Here is a 19,044-nt window from a genome sequence, read left to right as displayed (position 1 = left end):
CTATTTGCAAATACCGTATTTGTACATTTATCTGCTCATCAGAAGTTCTTTGTAACCCCCAAGTCAAGACTCTCAACACACACAGGGCAGCAAAATATCAAGTTGCCCAACACACGTTCCCAGCTGAGGTTGAATAAGGCGACATTCTGCCCTCGTTTTGGCTCTCGTACCATAAACACGCATCCTTTTCTTGGTTTATCTAGTCCCACACTTTTCATATTTTTGTGTTTTTTGTTGGTGATTCATTGTTTAAAATGGGCCCAAGCGTACAGCTGAAGTGCGGTCTAATGACCTTAAAGCACAAGAAGCTGTGATGTGCCTTTGGAGAAAAGATAAAATACACGTGTGAGATAAGCTTCCTCCAGGTTCCAGTTATAGTGCTGTTGGCATGACTTCGATGTGAATGAATCAACAATATAAATTAAATAAGGTATCTTTAGGGCTGGGTGTGGTGGCTCACGTCTGTATTCCCAGCGCTTTGAGAGGCCAAGGCCAGAGGATCACTTGAGCCATGGAGTTCCAGACCAGCCTGGGCAACATAGTGAGATCCCATCACTACAAAAAAAATAAAAGAAAAATAGCTAGGCGTGGTGGTGCGCCTATAATCCCAGTTACTCGGGAGGCTGAGGCGGGAGGATCTCTTGAGCCTGGGAGATCAAGGCTGCAGTGAGCCACCATCGTGCCAGTGCACTCCAGCCTGGGTGACAGAGTGAGCCCGTCTCAAAAATACGTAAAGTAGTGTTTTTAAACAGCAACACACGTAAACTAAGGTGATGTATTGACCGAACTGTGGTGATCAGAGGCCCTTAGAAACCTAGCCCTGTCTCCCTGGGGGCAATGGCTCAGTATTCACTAATTCTCAGAGTGTATGCAGAGATCATAGAACCTTACCAGAAATAAGAATTGGCTTGATCTGGCTTAGCTGTTTACCACCTGCCTTCCCCACTAACAAGTCAGCTTACCGGCTTAGCAGGGATTCTTGTCTGCCTTGCTCATGTTGAACCCCCTGAGCCTAGAACGGGGCCTGGTACTCAGCAGGTGCTCAACAAATGCATGCGGAAGAAGGCCTCACGACCCCAGATCCAAACACTCTCCCACCCTCAAACACCCAAAAGCAATGGGCCAAGGGGGCATGAGTACAGTTTTAAAAAAAGGATCAGTTTTTAATTTACAAGAGTTCTAAATGTACAGAATTCTCCTTTAAAAAAATCGTTATACACAATAAATACAGTACAAAAAAATTTATCTTACAGTACTAGTTTTGTCTCCGAGATTTCAAAATCTGGCGCGGACAGCTGGAGGCAGGAAGAACAGAGGGAAGACTAGCTGGGGAGGGGTTCGGGGGAGAGGAAGACCCCAGTTTCTTGTTTTGCTCAGATTTCAAAGTCGAGGGGTGGGCGTTCAAAATCTCTCCCTCACTTGCACGCACACACAGACACAGGTCACGGAGCTGGACGTGCGGATGTCACACGGGTGCCTGTGGGCACAGCACGCTGGGAGGCTGGCTCCCCCAACCCCTCTCTGGTTTTGACAGCCTGTTGGGGGCGGTGGAGAGAGGCTGAGACTGTCTGGAAGGACCCTGCCAGCTCCCAGCACCCTCCACTATCTGAGAAGCCACACGGACAAGACAGGCACCCGGAGCGTTGGCATCAACCTGGTGGCCCCATCCCTGGCAAACACACGCGCGTGTCCCCCGGACAGAGGGGTAGTGTGCCAGGAAATCGGAAGAAACAGGAACTGACACAACACTTTGCCCCTCCTTTGGAAGGGGAGACGTTTTACATCACAGCCCCCTCCCCTAAATCCACGCCCACCCCCCAGCAACCCAGCTGAAGCAGGCGGCAGGGAAGGAGGCCTTTGTGACTCAAATAACTTAGGCAAGAAAAACCGTCAGGGGATCCCCGGCTCGAGTTCCCAGGAGGCTGAGGGCAGACACCCGGCTGTCCCGGCGTCTGCGGGAGGAGGGGACGGGGAAGGGGAGGCGGCCCGGTGTTATCTGGTCAACGTCCTGGCACCAAGGCCGCCGTTGTGACTGGAGGGCGGGTAGGCCTCGGGCCTGTGCAGGGGTGGCGGGGAGGCGGGGGTGCCGGCCGGGGCAGCGTGGGGGTACGAGGGCGCGGGCGTCCGGCCGGGGGCCTGCTGCAGGTTCAGGATGCTGTCGATGGCGCTCTGTAGGTGCTCGGTGAGCGTGTCATCCTGCGGGCTGTCGCTGGAGAAGCTGGCCTGGTCCACGTCGGGCGACTCGGACTTGCGCCGCTTGGCAGGGGTCAACCCGGGCGCCTCCCAGTCGGGGTCCCCGGTGCCTTGGGCGGCGCTGGCTGCGGGCTCTGGCGGGGCGCCCTTCAGCATACGCTGGTACAGCTCGTCCTCCACGGCCGCCAGCTCGCGGATGAGCCCGCTGGTGGCCTCGTCCACTTTGGCGGGCAGCGGCGCCGGGCTGCCTCCCCGTGCCCTGCCCGCGGGCGTCCCCTCTGGCGCGCCAGGGCCCCCCACGTTCTCACGGTAGGTCTTGCGCAGTGGCAGGCGCGGGCAGTGCGGGGCGGTGCCCAGGGGCTTGCGCTCGGGGGTGGCAGGCGGCGGGTGGTCCACCGTGCCGTTCATCTGGCCCGTGGGCGGCGGTGGCGGCGGTGGCGGCCGTGGCGGGGGCTCGGCCACCTTGAGGGCGGCGGGGGGTGGCGGGGGCTGGTGCACGGGGTCCAGGGCCGTGTTGTGCACGACCTTGCTGAGCCCGGCTTCCTGCTTGATCTTGAGCTTGAGCCCGATGCGGCTCCGGGCCTCGTAGGTCTTGATGGGCGGGCGGTTGCGGGAGGGCATGGGGCCGTCCTCGTCGGCGTCCAAGGAGGAGGCGGCAGAGGAGGAGGAGGAGGAGGACAGGGAGGAGGACGCCCGGGCCCAGGTGACCGAAGGGGAGCCGCCTGCCCCGCCGTGCCGGATCACAAGCTTGGTGGGCAGGTGTGGAGGGGGCTGGGCGGAGGCCCCGGGAGCTGAAGACGACGGGGGTCCGTGGCCGGGGAGCCGATGACCCTCGGAAGAGGCTGCGATGGGGAGGCCGAGCGAGCGGGAGGAAGACACGTACTCGTCTGCAGAATCCGGGCAAAAAAAACCCACGGAGTTAGGATGAGGCCCCCCGACCAAGCTGGGAGGAGCTGTGTGCAGGGAGCACCTACTACCTGCCAGGCACCAGACTGCACCCTGCACCCTTCAATCCTCAGGACAGGCTGGGTGAGACCCTCTTCAGCAAAGCCCAAATTCCCCCAACTCTAAACCACTGTGTCTGGCACAGCGGCCACAAGCCACCTGGGGCTCATTCAGACATAAGTAAATTAAGAGAATGTAAAACAAGGCTCAAGCCTGTAAGCCCAGCACTTTGGGAGGCCAAGGCAGGGGGATCGCTTGAGCCCAGGAGTTTGAGACCTGCCTGGGCACAGTAGTGAGACCCCTGTCTCTATAAACAAACAAGCAAACAAATAAATAAATCATATGAAGTTCTATTGTATTTTTTTTTTTTTTTTTTTTTTGAGACGGAGTCTCGCTTTGTCACCCAGGCTGGAGTACAGTGGCGCGATCTCTGCTCACTGCAAGCTCCACCTCCCGGGTTCACGCCATTCTCCTGCCTCAGCCTCCCGAGTAGCTGGGACTACAGGCGCCCGCCACCACGCCCGGCTAATTTTTTGTATTTTTAGTAGAGATGGGGTTTCACCATGTTAGCCAGGATGGTCTCGATCTCCTGACCTCGTGATCCGCCCGCCTCGGCCTCCCAAAGTGCTGGGATTACAGGCGTGAGCCACTGTGCCTGGCCATATGAAGTTCTATTAGACAGCACTGCTCTAATTATATACATAACTTTTTAAAAATGGGGGTAAGGAGGTATCTAATTTCAAAGTCTGGTCTGAAATGACATGAGGTTTTTTGTGTGTGTGTTTGTGTGTTTCTTTGAGACAGAGTCTCACTCTGTTGCCCAGGCTGGAGTGCAGTGGCGCCATCTCACCTCACTGCAACCTCCGCCTCCTGGGTTCAAGCGATTCTCCTGCCTCAGCCTCCGAAGTAGCTGGGATTATAGGTGCCAGACACCATGCCTGGCTACTTTTTGTATTTTTAGTAGAGACAGGGTTTTGCCATGTTGCCCAGGCTGGTCTCGCACTCCTGACCTCAGGTGATCCGCCCGCCTCAGCCTCCCAAAGTGCTGGGATTACAGGTGTGAGCCACCGCAGCTGGCTACGTGAGGTTATTTATGGTCTTGATTTTTTTTTTTTTTTGAGACGAGTCTCGCTCTGTCGCCCAGGCTGGAGTGTAGTGGCGCGATCTCGGCTCACTGCAACCTCCGCCTCCCGGGTTCAAGCAATTCTCTGCCTCAGCCTCCTGAGTGGCTGGGATTACAGGCGCCCACCACCAGGCCAGGCTAATTTTTTTGTATTTTTAGTAGAGATGGGGTTTCACCATCTTGGTCAGGCTGGTCTTGAACTCCTGACCTTGTGATCCACCTGCCTCGGCCTCCCAAAGTGCTGGGATTACAGGCGTGTGCCACCACGCCCAGCCCTATGGTCTTAATTTATCCCAACTACTCTGGATACCCATCGATTTCACTCCAGAAACACTAGTGTGTTTGATCACAGAGTGCTTCCTCAAACCCACTAGGGGTAAATCAGAAGACAGCATTGAGGTAGCTCATCACCTTTCTAAAAGCAAAAAGATTACAGAACATATCAGGCCCCAAGAGTGTCAGATAAGGGATTGTAAACTGATCATCATAACCCCCACTTTACAAAATGAGAATACGGAGACACAGAGAAGGTCAGTAACTTGCCCAAGGTCACACAGTCAGTAAGTGGCAGAGCCAGGATTTAAACCAAGACTCCAGCATTGAGCCCCTAACCATGGAACTACCCTTCCTCTCCTACCCTAGAGACTTCAGACTCGCTCCTGGCCCCTCCTTCACTATGGCCACCCCTTTGCACCCATTTAAGTACCAATGACTACTTTTTCAAAATTAAGGTACAGAGCTCGAGGTGAAAAGCCTGGGCCTGGCAGCACAAAGCAGGGACCATGTTTTTATCCAGGGAAGCCCTGGAGTTGGAATGCGGGCAAAGGCTAAGGGAATATTCTAGAAACTCTGGCAGCTGGGATCTGCCTGTACCGTTTCCTGCAGACAGGAGACTAGAGTGAGGCCAGCGAGCCGCCTAAGGTGCAACACTTAAGGAGGTGCTCACTCTTGGGTCCCCGAGCAAAGGACTGGCACCCAAGAGTGGGCGTTACCCTATATATTTTGCAACCTGGGCGCCTGCTCTCCTGTTTTCTGTCCCACGGGGGTGGCAGAATACTCCCCCCCCATCCTAGGGTGGCGGAGTTCGTGAAAGGGACACACAGGGATGGAGGAAGATGGATGTGGGCTCTCTGGTCTGGGATACGGGAGGTCAGGGGAGGCCCAGCCGCAGTAGGAAGGTGGGGCTGGGGTGCCTCCTAGTGGTGGAGTGAGGTACGGCCACACACCCACTCCCGACCCTGAATCTAATTCTTCCGCCCAGGTGGGGTGGGGGCACCTCTCCCTCCCCTCCCCTCTCACTCCCCCCTCTCACCCGGCTTCTCCTTGGCCAGCTGTTTATCCAAGGCAAGGGTGGTCTTCTCCTCCTGAATGAACATTCGGTCGATCATTACCATCTCCGCTGAGGGGCTCACCCTCTGGGGTAGGGGAAAGAGAAGACAGGTGAGTGAACCAGCAAGAAGGGGGAAGGGGCGCGAGTGACAGGGACCATGCGTGCAGGGTCCAAACTGTCCTCCTTGTGATCGGAGCTCCCGCCTCCCTCCCAACCTCCCTCCCGGGGCTAGTAGGGGCGGGAGACTCCACCTTGCCCAAAGCGGGCGAGGGGAAGGGGCAGCGTCCCAGCGGGGAGGAGCCCAGAGGCGAGGGAGGCGACTCTGACCCTACCCGGGACTCCTCCAGGAGCAGCAGCCGATATTTATTGAGCATGGCCTGGGTGCGTTTCAGCAGCTGCGTGGAGACCGTCTCAAACTCCTCGTCCACTGCAAGGAAGGGAAGAGAGGCAAGGGTGGAGATGTTGGGGGCGGCCACGGATGCGCAGGAAGGAGGGCGGGGCAGGGTCAGCATAGCGCAGCGTGCACCTGCGACTCCACGCTGGCGGCGCCCCGCCCCACCGGCTGGGGTCCCCGGGGACATAGAGGGCCGTGTCCTGGGGAGGCCTCACCTTTGTGGTAGTCATTGGGGGAGGGGAGGGCGCCCTGATAGACATGGTAGGGCAGGAGGCGATGCAGGGCGTCCTCAAAGGAGGGGAAGGCCGTCTTGTAGTCGGGGTGCAGGACGGAGCCCTGGTGTTTGTGCAAATGCTCCAGGAAACTGCGGGTGGAAAGGGGAGAGACCACACATAGCAGAGGGTGGGGGGAAGGGTGAGGGCCAGGGGAAGTCCCTGAACCCTCAGCCCCAGGCCGCAACTGAACACAACAGAGGGAAGAGGAATACTTGGGCAGTGGTGTTCGCATGTACTGAACGTGCTTGTTCCGTCTCACTGAGTCCCTGGGGCCAACCAAAGCGGTGCTATCGCTATCCCCATTTTACAGAAGGGCAAGGTGAGGTCGAGAAAGTGAAGTGAAGTCACTCCTCCCCAAAGCACATAAGAGCGGGAGTGAGGCCAGAGCCTGGAAGCTGCTATTCTGCCTCCTGCCACCTGGGGCCAGTGTGGCTCCACCCTGCCTCTTCCTAAGTGCAGCCTTCGGGAAGGAGGGAGGGAGGCTGGATCCTGTCTTCTCAGCGGCCGCTTTTGTAGCCCATGTTACAGTGGGTTATGCCTATTGGCCGTGTGACTGTCTCCCCCACCAGGCAGGCCCAAATCCACCCTTGGCTAAAAACCAGCAGGCTCTCTGCACTGTGGGGGCTGGGACTTTGTGTCACTTACTCCTGTGTTCCCAACATGGGGCTCAGGCCTGGACACTGAGTGGGGAGTTAATTCACACTCCTAGGCCAGGCGCAGAGGCTCACGCCTGCAATCCCAGCAGTTTGCGAGGCCGAGGCAGAAGGACTGTCTGAGCCCAGGAGTTCAAGACCAGCCTGGGCAACACAGCAAGACCCTGTCTCTACAAAAATTATAAAAAAAAAATTAGCCGAGTGTGGTGGCACGTGCCTGTAGCCCCAGCTACTCAGGAGACTGAGATGGGAGGATCACTTGAGACTAGGAGTTTCAGACCAACCTAGGCCGGGCATGGTGGCTCACACTTGTACTCCCAGCACTTTGGGAGGCTGAGATGGGCAGATCACCTGAGTTCAGAAGTTCAAGACCAGCCTGGCCAACATAATGAAACTCTGTCTCTACTAAAAATACAAAAATTAGGCAGGTGTGGTGGCATGCACCTGTAATCCCACCTACTCGGGAGACTGAGGTAGGAGAATCACTTGAACCCAGGAGGCAGAGGTTGCAGTGAGCCGAAATTGTACCACTGCACTCCAGCCTGGGTGACAGAATGAGACTTCATCTCCAAAAACAAAACAACAAAACAAAACAAAACAAAACAAAACAAAAACAAAACCAACCAGCCCGGGCAACTTAGTAAGACCTTGTCTCCACAATATATATAAATTTTTTTTTTTTTTGGTTGGGGGACGGGTCTTGCTCTGTTGCCCAGGCTTGAGTGCAGTGGCGTGATCTCGACTCACTGCAACCTCCGTCCCCCGGACTTATATGTTTTTAAAAAACACTCATGGTGAGCTGGGTGTGGTGGCTCACGCCTGTAATCCCAGCAACTTGAGAGGCCGAGGCAGGTGGATTACTTGAGGCCAACATGGTGAAACCCCGTCTCTACTAAAAATACAAAAATTAGCCGGGCATGGTGGTGGATGCCTGTGGTCACAGCTACTTGGGAGGCTGGGGCAGGAGAATCACATGAACCGGGGAGGCGGAGGTTGCAGCGAGCCAATATTGTGCCATTGCACTCTAGCCTAGGTGACAGAGTGAGACTCTGGCTCAAAGAAACCCCCCTAAAGCAAAACAAAAAACCCTAGTGGTGGAAGGAGGACAGGAGAGAGGGCAGGCAGGCATCCAGCAGTTACCCATCCATCCACCCAGACTCCCATCCATCCATCCCCAAACACCCCCCATCATCCTCCCAACAGCCATGTCCACCCACTCACTTCCCCCACCCATTACTTCACCCACCCAGTGGGGCTCAGCACCGACGCTGCCCAGCCGTGTGGGAGACATGGAGGGCACAGCAACAAACAGGACGGACCAAAGTGCCGCCCTCCTGAGCCCCAGCCTGGTGGAGCCACAGCCTACCCTCCCTCCACCACTCTCTGGTCACCCCCATTACCACCCCATTTTCCAGAGGGGGAAACTGAGGGTCTATGAGGGAACTACATTGCTACCAAGAGGTGGAGCTGGGCTTGGCACTTGGGCCTGCCCAACTCTGCTTCTGGAGGGTGGCCCCAGGCTCCCCCAGGTCTCTGGAAGGTACAGGGCAGGCGTGCAAGGATGGGGTGTGGACTCACCAGGCTTCCTTGCTGGGCTGAAGCGTGGGGGGCTTCTTCAGGCCACTCAGCTTGCTCTCATACTGGGAGAAGAAAGGCGAGTGAGAGGCCTTTGCCTCCAGAAGCCTTCCCTCCCCTGACCCGCTTCCCCTCCAGCCTGGGATAAAGACGGGTCAGGGGACTGGTGTCTCACCCGGGTGGGGGCCTGGCTCCAGCTGCAGGATCCCCTGCCCATCACAATGAACCCCAGGGGGAGACCTGGGCTGGGCTGGGGAGTGGACAGAGAGGGTGACAGGCAGGCTGGAGCCCTGGGTGTCCTCCGCCTGGGTCACCTCCGTCTCCTCGCCCAGGGCTGCCTCTGTGTGACCTCCCTCCTCTGCCAGATGCCTGCTTCCCACATCACCACCGAGCACCCAGTGCCCCTGCCTCACACAGTCTCTCTCCCAATGCGGCTCCTGTCGTTTTGCCCCCCTGCCTCCCTTCCTGGCTTCCCCTCTTGTCCTCAGCGTCTAGCCTTTGTTCCGGCATCTCCGTCTCTGAGCCTGTCCCGGCCTCTTGGGTCCTGGTCCTCCCACCTGCTCCTCTCCTTGTCTTCTGTCTCCCCCACGTCTTACATCTTACAGGTGGCCTTGGCCTCAGCTGTCCCCACCCTCTCACCCTTTCATTCTCGGTCCCTGATCTGCTCAGTCTGTCTCTTCTAAACCCGCCTTTCCTGTCCTGAGCTCACATCTTGTCGTCTCAGGCCTGTCCTTCCCGTCCTGTGTCCATATCACTTGCTCTTTCCCCAGTCACAGTCCCTCACGCTGTTGCCAGTCGTCTTGGTGCCATCTCCGTCCCACCGTCTCCGTGTTTCTCCCTCATCTCTGGCTGCCCGTCTGGGTGTCGTTCTGCCCTTCCTGTCCCTGCACAGCTGTTCGTGGTGTCTCAGCTGCCTGAGGGTCTCAGCTTCATCCTGTCCCCATCTTCCTGTGTCTCCCTGACCCTGCCGGCCCCAGTTCCCAGTTCCCGAAGACTCCTGGTCCTGTCCTGACCCCTGCTCTGGAGGCCCCTTACCTGCAGCCCGGAGGGCTTCCCTGGCCCGGAGGAAGCGGCCTTGGCCACATTCAGGGTCGGGAGGTTGCTGGCAAAAGCCTTGTTCTCGGCCGGAAGCAGAGGAGGGAGGCCTGGGGGTGGGTGGGGTGGGGGAGACAGGGCCTGTGGTCACCGCATGAAGGCTGCCTCCTCAGACGGAAGCCCCACCGTGTACCCCACTGCTCTCCTCCTGGCCCTCCGGCCCTTCAAATCTGGGGCCAGCCCTACCACCTCCGGCCTTCCTGGGTCCCTTGAGTTCTGGCTGATGCCCTCTGCTGAGTCCCACAGCCCAGCCCCAGCCCATTCTCCCTGCTCTCAGCCCCGCCCGCCCATCTTCAGGCCCCGTCTCCCTGCGCACGTAGGCGACCTCTCCCCTACCTGTGGTGGCCATGGGTGCCGGGGCGGGGGCGTGGCTGGGGGCGGTGGGGGTCCCGGATGAGGCCTGCCCACTGACCAGCACAGAAGCAGTGGGGCTGGTGAGGGGCCCCAGGCTGGTGGAGGTCTGCGGGGCGGCAGGGGCACCCCCAGCCTTGTTCTGGAGGATGATTCCGGACGGCACCTGAGGAGGGGACAGGTGGATGAGGGGTGGGGAACACAGGCTAGGAGTAGGGGTGTCCAGATGCAGCAGGGCTGGGGAGGAACACAGAGCCGTAAGGCGGAGGGGCTCCCATCAGACTGAGGGGGTGGGATGGGATGGGGCTGATGGGGCGGGCAGTCCCTGCCTCCCGTTACCTGGTGAAATCTCTCGAGAAGAGCCTTCGGCTGGGGCAGCGCCGGGAAGGGGGTGCTCACCATCTGGAAGGTCCGAGGAGGCGGTGGGGGGGTGCTGTCGGCTCGGGGACCAGGTGGAGGGTTGGAGGGGGGGTGGGGGACTTGTGGGGCCCCTGGCTGGGTGGGAACTGGAGCTGGAAGTCAGATGGCGTAGGGGCTGGCAACCTGGAGGACGTCTCAGAGGAGGAGGCCACAGCGGGGGAGGTGGAGGATGGAGGGAGGTGGGGGGCTGGGGGCAGCGGTCCCTCAGGCGGCTGGGATGGGGGACGGAGAGGCGGCTGGGGTGGGCCTGGGGCAGTAGGGGCCGGGTTGCTGGCAGGCGGGGGAACACCCAGTTGGTTTTGGATGACAAAGATGCCAGGCAGAGTTGGGGGGGCCTGGGGTGGGGGGCAAGGGTGCAAGGCTGGCTCTGAGGGAGGGCGGGACACGCTCTGGGGCCGGGAGGGTGGGCGGGAAGGGGGCCGGGTGGGGTGTGGGGAGGGCAGGTGGGGGCTGTCCCCTAGAGGGGCCTGGTGAGGTAGTGACGGGGACGAAGAGGGGCCTGGGCCCTTCAGCGGAGCCGCTGCCGGGATCTGGGCAGGGGAGGGAGGGAGAGGGGAGGGGCGGGGGTCAGAACCAACCGTAGCTCCTGTTGCCCCAAGACACTGGGGTCCCCAGCCATCCCCGCCAGAAGCCCCCTTCCTAGCCCACCCCAATCCTGAGAGGGGAGCCCACCACGGCTGCCCTTCCCTCCCTCGTCTCTCATTCCCCATGACACCCCCTCCACCTGCCCTCGACCTCTGTCCCCCACCCCAACTCCTCCACATTTCTCTGGCCTCTGATCTCAACCCCCCTTCTGCCCCATTCCCCCCACCCCTCGCAGTTCCCCGGACAAAGGCGAGCCCTGCAGGGTTGGGGTGGCAGCAGCGGAGGAAGCAGAGGCAGTGGTGGCGGTGGCAGCAGGGGCACCACATCCACTGCCCAGCAGAAGGCAGGAGGGCCGGGCGGTGAGCACAGCAGCGGGGAAGGAGGGCGGGCAGGGCAGCGTCCCAGCCGCCAGCCCCTACCAGCCCATCCAGCCAAGTCAAGGCAAAGAGACCAGCATGATGCTGTGTACCATGGCTAGGGACTGATGGCCACGGCACAGGGGCTGCTGAGGATACAGATGGCCACACAGAGACAGGCCTGGGTTCACAGCTACGTGTGGACCTCTGGATGCGGGCATGGGAAGGCCTGGACCCCCTTCTAAGCGTCCTGGGCACCTGCCTCTGTGTGCCTGTGTGGCCATGGCTGCAGGCCTACCTGGGCGCCATGTGAGCTTGCAGATACAAGCGTGCGTGCGTGTGCACGACGTACCAGACTCTGATGAAGCCTGTGTCTGCAAGCACACGCGATCTGGTGCTAGTTCTGTCACACACACACAGCCACCTCGCCTAAAGTATGTCTCAGACGGAGCGCCTTGCCCTTCTGGACCCTCCTCCCAAAGAATCATAACCAGAGCAGCCACTGTGTAACCAGTGGGCACCAGCTGTGTACCCAACACTGGGCTGGCACCGTGACGCTTGCTGTCACAGAATCTGCATCCTAGTAACAGCTCATGCTGATCTAACACGAATGGCCAGCCTCCCGCATCCATTTGTGTGATCTCTCTCTAGCCCTGAGGGCAGTGGTAACACTGGACCCATTTCACAGATAAGAAACTGAGGCCAAGGCGCCAAAACTGGTCCAGACTCTCCAGGCTGGGGAAGGCAGAACTGAGGACTTTTCACTGCTCAGTGACTTCTGAGCCGTTTCTCAAAGCTGACTGAGTTCAGGCTCAGAGGGCTCAGGAGATCTGCCCGAGGACAGCCAGCACCACCACACTCCAGAGCCGGGCCTCTCGGCATGACATCAGATTCACCACCAGCTTTGGCCTCTAAGTCCCAGGGCCCTTCCAGCATCCCTTCCAAGCTGGGACCTGAGTAACTTCTGACAGTTAAAGAACCAAACCAAACCAACCAATCAATCAATCAGTCATCAATCCAGTCATTCAAAAGGTTTGCCACCTCTAAGAAGAGATGAGAGGCACAGTTCTTGGCACTGTGTACAGCTGGTGGGACTGCCTCCTGGAAGGCAGCTTGGTCTGGGGACTTTGAAAGAGTCATGACTTTGACCTGGAAATTCCCCTCTGGGAATCTATGATGAAGAATATTCGGCCGGGCACGGTGGCTCACGCCTGTAATCCCAGCACTTTGGGAGGCTGAGGCGGGCAGATAACTAGAGGTCAAGAGTTCGAGACCAGCCTGATCAATATGATGAAACCCCGTCTCTACTAAAAATACAAAAATAATTAGCCGGGCATGCTAGCATGCACCTATAATCCCAGCTACTCAGGAGACTGAGGCTAGAGAATTGCTTGAACCCGGGAGGCGGAGGTTGTAGTGAACTGAGATCGCGCCACTGCACTCCAGCCTGGGCAACAAGAGTGAAACTCCGTCTCAAAAAAAAAAAAAAAAAAAGAATATTCAAGTACTTGCTATGGGGATGCCCACTTTGGGAGTATTTACAATAGAGGAAAAGGAGAAATGACTCAAATGGCCAATGGCAGATGCGTCGCTGAGTCAGGGAAAAGAGAACTGTCCCACTCAACAGGTTCCAAGGGCTCAGGGAGGTGGCCCGCACGCAGCGGCACTCCGATGCTACATGAAATAGGAGAATAATACAACATTACAGGATCCCTGGGCACCTGGTGAAGTTGGATTACGGACAGTGGATTTCACAACAGTATTGTGTCAATGCTGTCTCCTTTATTTCTTTGCAGTGTGATGGTTAAGTAAGAGAATGTCCTTGTTCTCCAGGGCTGAAATATTATACTAAAATATTAAGGGGTAGGCTGGCTGTGGTGGCTCACGCCTGTAATCCCAGCACTTTGGGAGGCCAAGGCAGGTGGATCACTTGAGCCCAGGAGTTCAAGACCAGCCTGATCAACATGGTGAAACCCCATCTGTACTAAAAACACAAAAATTAGCAGGGCGTGGTGGTGTGTGCCTGTAATCCCAGCTACTCAGGAGGCTGAGGCAAGAGAATCACTTGAACCTGGGAGGCAGAGACTACAGTAAGCCAAGATCATGCCACTGCACTCCGGACTGGGTGACAGAGCGAGATTCAGACTCAAAAATAAATAAATACATAAATAAATAAAATAAAATATTAAGGGGCAAAGGGGTATAATGGTTGCAACTTACTCTCAACTGATTCAGCAAAAAGTGTACACAGAATTGAGAACGCTAAGGTCAAGGCAGATGCAGCAAAAGGCTGACAATGGGTAGATATGGGAGGCAGCCACCAACAATCCTCACCTCTTTCTGTTCAGTCCCCTCCCACATGCTGGTCTTTGTGGCCAATAGAATTTGGCAGAAGTGATTATATGACACTTCCAAGGTTAGTTATAAAGAGCCTGCAGCTCCGATCCTGAGCATTCTCAGTCTGTTTCTATTGGGTCACTCACTTTGCGGGAAGCCAACCACTGTGTGTCATGTGCTGCCCTATGGAGAGGCCCACTGAGGGAGCAACTGAGGCCTCCTGCTAACAGCCACACAAGTGAGCGTGGGAGCAGGTTCTCTAGATCAGTGGGACCTTCAGATGACTACAACCTCATGGGAGATCCAGAGCTAGAACCTCCTAGCTAAGCTGCTTTCAGATTCCTGATGCTTAGAAACTGTGTGAGACACGTGAATACTTGCTGTTTGAAGCTGCTAAGTTTTGAGGGCAATTTACTGCATAGCAATAGATAACTAATACACCTAGTTGAGGAGTAAAGAACTCCTATGAGCTCTCTGTACTAGTCCTGAAACTTTTTATGTGTTTGAAGTCATTTAAACATAAAAAGCTTAAAGATACCAAAAAATTAAAAATATTTAATTTCATTCTCATCAAAAGTGCACACACACACACACACACAACCCACAAATTAAGTCACATGCCAAATGACTTACTGGAGAAAATATTTGCAACTCCTAGTACAAAGTTCATCTCTCTCATATATAGAGAGCCTCTAGGAATCACTAAGAATTACAACTGGTGAGAAAAAGGGGCAAAGGATATGATCAGACAGTGCACAGAAAAGGAAAGACAAAAGGCTTAAGTATTTTCAGAGCTACTCAACCTCACTTGTAATAAGAGAAATGCACAGGAAAACGCACCGTAGGGCACTATTTTTCACCCTAGGGTACCATTTACCACCCATCACATTAGGAATAAAGCCTATGTCTAGTAAAGATGCTTGCATATACTGCCCTTGGGGGCCTCAACTGGCACAATTTGCTACAACTCCAGAGGAACGCAATTCAGCAGTAGCTATCCAAGTTATAAATGCACATTTGCTTTAGTCCAGCAAACAGGCTTCCAGGAAGTAAACAGACCTGCACACATGGGAAATAACAGGTGAACAAGTAGGCCGGGCGTGGTGGCTCACGCCTGTAATCCCAGCACTTTGGGAGGCTGAGACGGGCGGATTACCTGAGGTCAGGAGTTCGAGACCAGCCTGGCTAACATGGTGAAACCCCGTCTCTATTAAAAATACAAAAATTAGCTGGGCATGGTGGCATGCGCCTGTAATCCCAGCTACTAGGGAGGCTGAGGCAGGAGAATTGCTTGAACCTGGGAGGCGGAGGTTGCAGTGAGCCAGTATCACGCCATTGCACTCCAGCCTGGGCAAAAAGAGCAAAACTCTGTCTCAAAAACAAAAACAAAAACAAAACAGGTGAACAAGTTGTTTCCTGCAGCTTCGTGTAGAACGCCAAAATCTGGATGTGGTCTAAAGTGCATCAATATGGCATTTCCTGGGGAAATGAACTGTGGCTCTTCTGTACAAAGGAATACTTTAAGACTCTAACAGAAAACAAGCAAACTCTCTGTTGCTGCCACAGTAAGTACATAATGAGCTCCCTTTTGGGTACAAATGGGAGAGAAACGTAAACCATATTTGCACTAGGTTGTATATACATGAAGAACTGGAAAGGGATACAAAAATTAGGCCAGGTGGCCAGGCGTGGTGGCTCATGCCTATAATCCCGGTACTTTGGGAGGCCAGGCAGGCAGATCACCTGAGGTCAGGAGTTCAAGACCAGCCTGGCCAACATGGCGAAACCCTGTCTCTACTAAAAATACAGAAATTAGCCGGGCGGGGTGGTGTGCACCTGTAATCCCAGCTACTCCAGAGGCTGAGGCAGGGAGAACTGCTTGAACCCAGCAGGCGGGGGTTGCAGTGAGCCGAGATCTTGGTACTGCACTCCAGCCTGGGCGACAGAGTGAGACTCCGTCTCAAAAATAAATAAATAAAAATAAATTAGGCCAGGCTCAGTGGCTCATGCCTGTAATCCCAGCACTTTGGGAGGCTAAGGCAGGAGGACTGCTTGAGCCCAGGAGTTCAAGACCAGCCAGGGCAACAGAGCAAGACCCTGTCTCTAAAAAAAAAAAAAAAAAGAAGGAAGAAAGAAAAAGAAAAAAAATTTGGATGATCATACCATGTGAATAAAATGCCTTATTTAAAAAAATGTTTTAAATAAAATTGGGGTCAGGGAGTTAAACAGAAACTCCATACCAAAATATTACTCCTTCTACAATATTTATCTTAGAAAAAACAAAGCTAGGCCTGCTATAGTGGCTCACACCTGTAATCCCAGCACTTTGGGAGGCCAAGGCAGGTGGATCACTTGAGGTCAGGAGTTCAAGACCAGCCTGGCCAACATGGTGAAACCTTGTCTATCTAAAAATACAAAAATTAGCCGGGCATGGTGGCATGTGCCTGTAATCCAAGTTACTTGGGAGGCTGAGGGGGGAGAATTGCTCCAATCCCAGAGACAGAGGTTGCAGTGAGCCGAGATTGCGCCACTGCACTTCAGCCTGGGTGAGAGGGAGAGACTCTGTCTCGAAAACAAAAAATAAAACAAAACAAAGAAAAAAAAATTTTTTTTTTTTTGAGACGGAGTCTCGCTCTATCACCCAGGCTGGAATGCAGCGGCGCAATCTCGGCTCACTGCAACCTCCGCCTCCCGGGTTCAAGCAATTCTCCTGCCTCAGACTCTCGAGTAGCTGGGACTAATTTTTGTATTTTTAGTACAGACGGGGTTTCATCATGTTGGCCAGGCTGGTCTCGATCTCTTGACCTCATGATCCACCCAACTCGGCTTCCCGAAGTGCTGGGATTACAGGCGTGAGCCACTGTGCCCAGTCAGAAAAAATTTTTTTTTTACCAACTGCTTGCACACAGTGGTATTACGTGTGACTTATTTTTCTTCTTTGTTCTTTTCTGTATTTTCTACATTTTCTAAATGAGTACAAAATTATTATTATCATTTGGTCTTCAACTGCTGGCCTTAAGTGATTCCCCCATCTTAGCTTCCCAAAGCAGAAAAACTACCATATGAGTGGATTGTTCACCAAGAGATTCCCTCCTTCTCTTCCTTCACTTTCTTTCTTTCTTCAGAAATGAGGTCTCGCTATGTGGCCCAGGCTGACCTCAAACTCCTGGGCTCAAGTGATCCTCCTGCCTCAGCCTCCCTCCTGAGTAGCTGGGACTACAGGCATGAGCCACCGCGCCCAGCTTCCAAGAGATTTTGAGAGCCCCATGTGGAGTCGGCAAGATGCTGAACTTCACACACAATTACAGAAAAGCACAGGGGGTGTGTCACTTTCCAGCCTAACAAAGAGCAGGCCAGCTGCTAATCTCGTGTGTCGGTAAAGCTGCAGGACCAAGTGAAGCCATCACTGGCATGAACCTTTTAAAAAGGTTTAGCACTTTCCATAAAATGGTTGAAAAGCTTATCCTCTGCGTCTGGCAATTCTATTTCTAGAAATTTACCCTACAAGTACTTTCATACCTGTGTGCAAAGCATGAGTGCAAGAATTTTTTTTTTTTTTGAGGCGGAGTCTCACTCTGCCGCCTAGGCTAGAGTGTACTGGCACGATCTCAGCTCACTGCAACCCTCTCTAGGCTCACTACAATCTCCGCCTCCCAGGTTCAAGGGATTCCCCTGCCTCAGCCTCCCAAGTAGCTGGGATTACAGGTGCCTGCCATCATGCCTGGCTCATTTTTGTATTTTTAGTAGAGATGAGGTTTCACCATGTTGGCCAGGCTGGTCTCACACTCCTGACCTCAGGTGATTGCCCGCCTCAGCCTCCCAAAGTGCTGAGATTACAGGTGTGAGCCACTATGCTCAGCCAAGAATATCTTATAGGAGTTTTGTTTGTTAACAATGACAAATAAACCACCTGAAGTATTCCTGAAGAGGGGACTGAATAAAGAAATCATGGTATGTCCATATCACAAAACACAATAAAGACATCAAAAGAAAGAGGCAAACTATAGCCCACAAGCTAAGAATAGTTTTTACATTTTTAAACAGTTGAAGAAAAAAAATCATAAGAATACTATTTTGTGACTTGCAAAAATTACATGAAATTCCAATTTCAGTGTCCTTAAATAAAGTTTTATTGGAACACTCCCGTGCTCATTCATTTGCATACGGTCTGTGGCTGCTTTTGCACTATAATAACAGAGACCATATGGCCTGCAAAAGCCTGAAACGTTTACTATTGCCTCTTTATAGAAAGTTGCCCAGAAAAATAAACAAATAAATAAATAAAAATCAAATAAGCAAAATGAAAGTTTGCCTGGCTTCTTTCCCTTCGTAGCTCTTTCAACATGCCCAACTCTGTTCTAAAACATTTTAATGTTACTATACATCTATTAATTTACAGATATTAGTTTATTTAACCCTCACAGCTCTACAAAGTAGCCACTGTTCCTATCATTCTGATTCTGCAGGCAAGGACCCCGTGGTACAACAGAGAGGCAAGCAGCTTGCTGAAGGTCACAGGGCCTGTAAGTGGCCAAGTCCTATTTCCTAACTCCCACATCACAGCAATCTTCCCAGATGGTGGTTTAGAAAAAAAACCCCAAAATAAAAACACACCCCTACACGTAGTAACCATTGGTAATGGCTCAAGTCATCTTAGGGGGTTGGAACCAGCACTTAAAAAGAACAGTGGAGGCTGGGCACGGTGGCTCACGCCTGTAATCTCAGCACTTTGGGAGGCCAAGGTGGGCAGATCACCTGAGGTCAGGAGTTCGAGACCACCCTGGACAACATGGTGAAACCTTGTCTCAACTAAAAATACAAACATCAGCTTGGCACGGTGGTGTACTCCTGTAATCCCAGCTACTCGGGAAGCTGAGGCAGGAGAATCGCTTGAACCTGGGAGGTGGAGGTTGCAGTGAGCCAAGATAGTGCCACTGAGCTCCAGCCTGGGCAGCAGAGGGAGACTCCATGCCTCCCCGCTAACCCCAGAAAAAAACAATGGAAACAGAATAGAAAATATTGATGTGTATCACACATTGTAATATAGGTAATATTTCATGAAACTTTTGTTTCAGTGATATGTGTATATATACAAATACATATATGTATGCGTGTCCTGGGTGGTGACATAAAATGAAATTCTTGTGCTGGGCATGGTGGCTCATGCCTGTAATCCCAGAACTTTGGGAGGCCGAGGCGGACAGATCACCTGACGTAAGGAGTTCGAGACCAGCCTGGCCAACATGGAGAAACCCTGTCTCTACTAAAAATACAAGTATTAGCCGGATGCGGTGGCGTGCACCTGTAGTCCCAGCTACTCGGGAGGCTGAAGCAGGAGAATCGCTTGAACCTGGGAGGTGAAGGTTGCAGTGAGCTGAGATTGTGCCACTGCACTCCAGCCTGGGTGACAGA

General features: G+C 54.1%; 1 protein-coding gene across 1 annotated transcript in view; it reads right to left on the bottom strand.

The window, feature by feature from the left end:
• Positions 1-1,137: 1,137 nt before the first annotated feature.
• Positions 1,138-19,044, bottom strand: part of BICRA (BRD4 interacting chromatin remodeling complex associated protein) — a 30,944-nt gene continuing 13,037 nt past the window's right edge. Inside the window, 9 exon segments of the mRNA XM_030796979.1 lie at positions 1,138-3,080; positions 5,574-5,676; positions 5,924-6,018; positions 6,201-6,349; positions 8,492-8,553; positions 9,524-9,633; positions 9,920-10,100; positions 10,274-10,365; positions 10,368-10,884. Of these exon segments, the coding sequence (XP_030652839.1) occupies positions 1,993-3,080; positions 5,574-5,676; positions 5,924-6,018; positions 6,201-6,349; positions 8,492-8,553; positions 9,524-9,633; positions 9,920-10,100; positions 10,274-10,365; positions 10,368-10,884 (2,397 nt within the window). The 3' untranslated portion in view covers positions 1,138-1,992.

The sequence above is a fragment of the Nomascus leucogenys genome, chromosome 17 (genome assembly GCF_006542625.1).
Source record: "Nomascus leucogenys isolate Asia chromosome 17, Asia_NLE_v1, whole genome shotgun sequence".
In the NCBI taxonomy this organism is placed as follows: Eukaryota; Metazoa; Chordata; class Mammalia; order Primates; family Hylobatidae; genus Nomascus; species Nomascus leucogenys.
Note: the sequence above shows the minus strand (reverse complement) of the source record. Positions and strands in the feature narration are given on the sequence as shown.